General features: G+C 38.1%; 1 protein-coding gene across 1 annotated transcript in view; it reads left to right on the top strand.

Moving 5' to 3' along the window:
- The first annotated feature begins 722 nt into the window (after positions 1–722).
- CCT2 (chaperonin containing TCP1, subunit 2 (beta)) overlaps positions 723–6325 on the top strand; it is a 12117-nt gene continuing 6514 nt past the window's right edge. The window contains exons 1-8 of the mRNA XM_010285665.1: positions 723–791; positions 1264–1329; positions 1428–1539; positions 2436–2512; positions 3584–3696; positions 4249–4451; positions 4651–4751; positions 4836–4963. Of these exons, the coding sequence (XP_010283967.1) occupies positions 1327–1329; positions 1428–1539; positions 2436–2512; positions 3584–3696; positions 4249–4451; positions 4651–4751; positions 4836–4963 (737 nt within the window). The 5' untranslated portion in view covers positions 723–791; positions 1264–1326. The remainder of the gene's footprint in view (positions 792–1263; positions 1330–1427; positions 1540–2435; positions 2513–3583; positions 3697–4248; positions 4452–4650; positions 4752–4835; positions 4964–6325) is intronic.

Below are 6325 nucleotides of genomic sequence, written 5' to 3'. Positions count from 1 at the left end.
AGACCTGGAGAGGCAGCACCGAGTCCTCGAGCGTGAAAGGCCGCTCTTTAAGGCCTCCTGAGAGCACTGGCGCTGTGTGGAGTCTGCTGTCGCGCCCTTTTGATTTTTCATGTCAAAGCCATGATGGAACGGACACGGAGCTAGTAGAAAAATTATGCGCTGATCACGCGGTGAAGTAAAAAGTCACGGAACTCTCTTAAGAGGGCTGATGCATTTGTTCTTTTGGGATTTGATCCTAAGTCATTTAAGTCCTTGAGTTCTTTGCAAGTGTTGGTCTTTAACGGCATGTAGTCATTACTGAGACAATTAATTTGCATGGAAATGCGAAAAAAAGTTAGGATTCAACACAAATATCAAAATACTAAAGTTCTAGCATGCTCAATAACTAGAATTTTTAGGTTCTTGCTGGTTGTACCTATCTTTGGGTTGTCTGGGTCTGGCGATTTGCTATACAACACAGATATTGCCATGAAGTAAGGTACTTGTAACGGCCTTTCAGGTTCATAGATCTTATCAGAGAATATGGCATGCAGTCTCTCAAGATGGATTACAGTCGATCTTGTAATCTCTTGATGTGATTAAGAGATTATAAGATAAATTCACCATGACTATTTCTTAAAAATCTATCTTGCATATACTTTTTATCAAAACCAAATGATATATACAAATTAATCATTTAAAGCTAAAGGAATATTCTTCTGTTAACTCTGTTTTAGGCATCTATTTCCCTTGCTCCTGTGAACATTTTCAAGGCAGGTGCAGATGAAGAAAAGGCAGAAACAGCTCGGTTGGTAAGTTTAATTCTCTGAGAAACTGGTAATACTTGGGGTAATTTGTTTGTCTTTTCAGACTGTTAAAAATACTTCCAGTTTATGGTGGTGTGGAACTTCATCTGTTTCCTTGTTTTTTCTTGTTGCATGTCTGTGAACAGAAGGTGAAGAGTGTTGCTTATACCAGCAATTAGAGAAACTCCTCACAGGTGTTCAAAAACTAAGCACCTTAGCTCAGAAGATTGATGTTCATTGGAAGGCATTTCTTTTGGCTGTGAGATGGGCTTTTAAGGTTTCTGTGAGAAATTAAGTATATTTGATCTGGTTATCAAAATGTAGCAGTTAAGAAACTTGAACCTAGCATCTGCTTAAAGGAGTGTGGCAGTGGAAGGGTTGGGTTAAGATGTCCTGTTGGAAGTTATGGGCTAGCATCTACTTCTTGTATTAAAGTAGAAATAAATTCTTCTCTAAGGTATATCTGCTTTCATTTCAGTCGTCCTTTGTTGGCGCCATTGCTATTGGTGACCTGGTCAAGAGCACTCTGGGGCCTAAAGGCATGGTAAGACAGCTGCAAGTTCTTTGTGGTCATACCTGTTAATTTAGTTTTAACAGTTACAGTACATTTTCAAGCTGTATTCTAAATCTTGCATCTTGTAGGACAAGATTCTTTTAAGTACTGGAAGAGATAGCACGGTAACAGTGACCAATGATGGTGCAACCATCCTGAAAGCTATTGGAGTTGACAACCCAGCTGCCAAGGTCTTGGTTGGTGAGTTTTTAACAACTTGTCATTGGAGTACTTGGCATTTCTTTATTTGTAACTGTATTAGGTAGTTCCTATTCGTTCTTAGAAAAATATTCTTCAAAAAAGGTGGAAAAAATTGAAGGGAGGCGGAGCAGAATTCCTGAAGTAAGGAGGCCAAGGTGTTGCAGGACTCTGCAAAAATAAAACGGAGGTATATGCTGTTCTTGCAAAACTGTTCTGGTGTCTCCTTGTTTTCCCTCAACCTGGTTTGTCCCAGGAGTCAAAAGGGACAAAAGACCATGTGCCCCTCTTTTTTTTTTTTTCTTCACCAGGAAAATGAGGAAATCTACTGGGGTACAGAGGTGCTCTCTGGTTCTCCCTGACTTAAATCTCTTTTTATCGTTTAATCAACATTGTATTCTGGACGGAGTTTGCCTTTGTGGTCAACTGTCTTAGTGTGCAAATGGTCCAGTTCTACTGACAAGCAGGACCCTGAACAATTTGGTGTCAAGTCTCTTGATGATTTTGTTCACTGGGTCCTTGTTTACCAACAGTTCATGTGGCATACTTGGTTATTTTATTCTGTGATCCTGTATGCATACCTTAGAGCTTATCTGGCTCTACTTCCTTTCGATGGCCATCTTTAGGGATGGGGATAGAGAAGAGTAGGTCTTGACTATCGCCAGACTGGAACTGGTATCTAGGTTGCAAATAAAAAGCAGGAATTTAAAAGATGCTGAATTTGATTTGCATCTCAGGTTTTTCTGTGACTTATAGAGTGACCTCTTTAAACCATTGAGGAGTAAGATTCTTTTTTCTTCTCCAAACTAATGTGAGACAAAAGTACTTGTATGTAAAGCTGGTATGTGTGAGCATGGTATTTTGAATCAAAAAGTTAATGCAGTGGCTTCTTTCTTTAGATATGTCAAAGGTTCAAGATGATGAAGTTGGTGATGGAACTACATCTGTCACAGTGTTGGCAGCTGAATTACTGAGGGTGATGTATTACAGTTTTTCAGATGTGTTTCTATTTGGCAACGTACTCTTCTGATATCAGTAGGAGGTGTGTTATTTGATGTTTATGAAGAGGGCTCCCAAAGTATAGGAGTACCTTGGTCCGTTTCTGTTGAAATTGATAGGAAAAAACCTCTTAGGTATTGCATTGTCAATCTTTTTTTTTCACATGTTATTTTAGACTATATTCCTTATTTTTCTTATTTATAAATTCACAAGTATTTTAATTTGGTACATTTTAGAAAATTATTTTCTCTTCTGTGAGAAGAGATAATGGATAGTTATATGCATAATGGAAAAAGTATCACTCGGGTCACTTCCTGCGTGTTGCACTGGGCAGCATGCAGCACTGCATAACTGTGAGGTTCAGTCCTCTGAAATCCTTTTCCATAACAATGAGCAAAACAAAAAAAGGCATGTTAAATTCTGTTCTTGTGTGCACAAGACCTGAATTCATACTATTCCTTTAAACTCTGCACACAGAGTTTACACTGCCAAACTCTAAATCTGAAATTACTGTGAAGGAGACTTCTGAAGTGAGGAACTCTTATAACAGAGCTGTGTCAGTAAATCTAATGATCTCAGATCCAGGAACTGTGATCAAGAGCATCTGAGAAATGATTCATTGGCTTCCCAAGTTCCTTGCAAAAAGGGAGTTTGGAGATTGGATGGTTTTGTGGTGTTTACACACCCACATCCATACCCTCCCCCCGCCCCCCACACACACTTTAAGCTACAGCTGTAAGTAAACAGGAAACTGATTTCAAACTGAAGTGAAGGATTAATATTTTGAAGTATGTATCTGGTTGATACTCATATTAGAGTTAGGATTTTTTTTTTTAATTTATCAAAATATCTTCATGATATTTCAAGGGCAGATGGTATTTGCCTAGATTGGAAAAAAACCCTGCCAGTAGAGTGACTTTAATTTCATTGTTGTAGCTTTCTGGCTTTTACTGCTGTTCTGAATTTTCTCATACTTGGAAGTGTCTTTCCTAGTTAGTGTCAATATACCTTGTGTGTGGGGGACTAATTATTAATTTCATCTAAATAGGAGGCAGAATTACTGATTTCAAAGAAGATTCATCCTCAGACCATCATTGCAGGCTGGAGGGCAGCCACAAAAGCTTCAAGAGAGGCACTTCTGAAAGCAGCTGTGGATCATGGGTTAGTGATGTACATTTCCTGTAACTTTTTACAAACCGATCAAGATTAAAACATCAGTGAGAATTATATACCATTGGGAAATTCTTCACTCTTGGTTAAGTAGTGTAAAGGCTGAATTTATGAATTTTAACAGTTCACAAAAAAAAAGACTGCATTTTCTTTAGATGAATTACAGAAGCTTTATGAAATTATTTAAAATTACTTATGATGTGCATAAACAAAATGCGAGCAATAATTTGCTCCCTGGAAGAAATACCTGAGCTGCTATTTCAGATTTCATAGTATGATTTTAAGTGTGACATTTTCTTTACTCGACATGTTGAGAGTACAGGCTTTCTAAAGCTGAATGCAAAGGTTTTCCTAATTGAACTTGTATTTCAAATAGAAGTCTGTATTCTGGGACACTAGAGGGATTCTGTCTAGCCTTCCTCAAAATGGAACATGTTACACATAGATACAGGCTAGGAGAAGCAGGGAGAGACTCGCAGTGATAGGTTAAGGATAGTTAAAGCTTTTAGACTTTACACTTTAACTTTACTGACTTTATTTTAGTGATGATGAAGTGAAGTTCCGTGAAGACTTGATGAACATTGCGGGAACAACTCTTTCATCAAAATTACTTACTCATCATAAAGATCACTTTGTCAAACTAGCTGTAGAAGCTGTTCTTAGATTGAAAGGTTCTGGTAATTTGGAGGCTATCCATGTCATTAAGAAACTTGGTGGAAGTTTGGCTGATTCCTACTTAGATGAAGGTAAGTCTTTGTATCTTGGCTGTAAATGCTTTTGAGAAACAAAATTGTTGAAAGTTACCTATCTCTATACAAATTTGTTCTAGGAAACATTACTATATTATTATTAAATTGAGTAATAAATATGAGGGGTAGCTGTAAGAATTTAAATTAATTCTCTGTTTTTAATGTGAAGCCTTACAAGACATTGCTGTTTCTACAGGCTTTTTACTTGACAAGAAGATTGGTGTAAATCAGCCAAAAAGAATTGAAAATGCAAAGATTCTTATTGCAAATACTGGTATGGACACAGACAAGATTAAGGTATGTGACAGGTCTGTAATCATGAAATTATGTTTCTGTAAATGGAATTCCTTTTTAGACTGAACTGTGTTTCCTTTGATTTAGATTTTTGGCTCTCGTGTTAGAGTGGACTCTACAGCAAAGGTAGCAGAAATAGAACAGGCAGAAAAAGAAAAAATGAAGGAGAAGGTAGAGCGTATTCTTAAGCATGGAATAAACTGCTTTATTAACAGGTATGTGTTTTCCGGGAGAAGGGGTAGAGTTTATAATGCAGTTAGAAAGTAGCAAGATTTTAGTACTGTATGAGTGTAAAGAACGTTATTTATGCTTGTATCTGCAAAATTAGGTGATCCTACCTAATGCTTAATTTATTCACTTCAGTGAGGCCAGTGGTTTTTTTTTTCTGTTCTTCCTGTTGTGCACCATGCCCCCCTCTGCTGTTCACATTTTTATTTAAAGAGGAAGAACTGATGTTACTTAATCAGGGATCCATGTGTCAGTCCTCTTGAAGCAATATTACTGTGCTTTTTTACTAACAGATTTGTTTAGTCATGAATACCAGCAGCAGCATTGTCCATATCCATATTCCCCCTTTCTGGGGTAAATCAGTGTTGAAAGAGTCTGTGCTGCTGAATGCATTTAGTTCACATGGAACCAGCTATGCTTTTTCCTGTGTTAAAGTGCTGGTGCTGGCGTACTGCTCCAAGTTCAAGTGTTTGAGAGAGCTTTGTGCTCCCTGTTGTGAGCCTTTTTATACACATCCTTGAAAGTACGCAAGATGACCTTTTTCTTTTTTTTTTTTTTTAGCGATGTCGCAATCTGAGTTACTTATTTTTGTTAGCAGTGTGCTTCTCTCTCAAACTGTCACAGTGCAAAAAAAGCATTCAGTTTTTTAATGATGAAAAATGCTTCTGCCTTTCAGTAATTCTCATTTGAGTGAAACTGCTATATGTACAAGCAGCTCGACACCTGGTGGTGCAGCACATCATGTAGTCTACTAGGAAGCTGATTAGGTAGTACTACACTAAAGGGTAGGAGTTGTAAGAGTAGCACAGTAGCAAAGATTTACTCTTTCAGGCCATAGTGCATCTTGTAACTCACCTTCAAAATTTCTGTTTAAACATCCGTAAGAAGCATGGACAGACCGATGAATCTCAAGAGTCCTTCCACCTATGTCATGTTTCATACACATTGGGTTCTAATGTAGGCAAAATGAGTACTCTGTCCAGTGGACATGGTACAAATACAGAGTCCTAGAGTCAGGAGTCCTGTTGGTAAATTGATGGAAGAATCCTTTGAAGTATGCAAAAAAACCCCCACAATCCTTAAGTCCATCCATCACTTCTATCCAGTATGCTTGTAACACAGGGAGTTGCCCTAAGGAAGCTCAGGTAGCAGTCACTGTAGCCAGGCTAGTGGTATTCCAGTTGGATCGATTCCTGACTTTCTGATTTATTCCCTGATAAAATTGAACTTCCACCTATAGGTGTACTGTAGATTCGCTTCACATCTGACACTGTAAGCGTTAGCCAGTTAAACACCGCTGAGGAGGTGTTTGACAGGAGTCAAGGCTATATGGATCCAGAGCAGCAGGA

The sequence above is a fragment of the Phaethon lepturus genome, unplaced genomic scaffold (assembly GCF_000687285.1).
Source record: "Phaethon lepturus isolate BGI_N335 unplaced genomic scaffold, ASM68728v1 scaffold50114, whole genome shotgun sequence".
Classification (NCBI taxonomy): Eukaryota; Metazoa; Chordata; class Aves; order Phaethontiformes; family Phaethontidae; genus Phaethon; species Phaethon lepturus.
The sequence above is the reverse complement of the archived record's forward strand: the minus strand, read 5'-3'. Positions and strand labels throughout refer to the sequence as shown.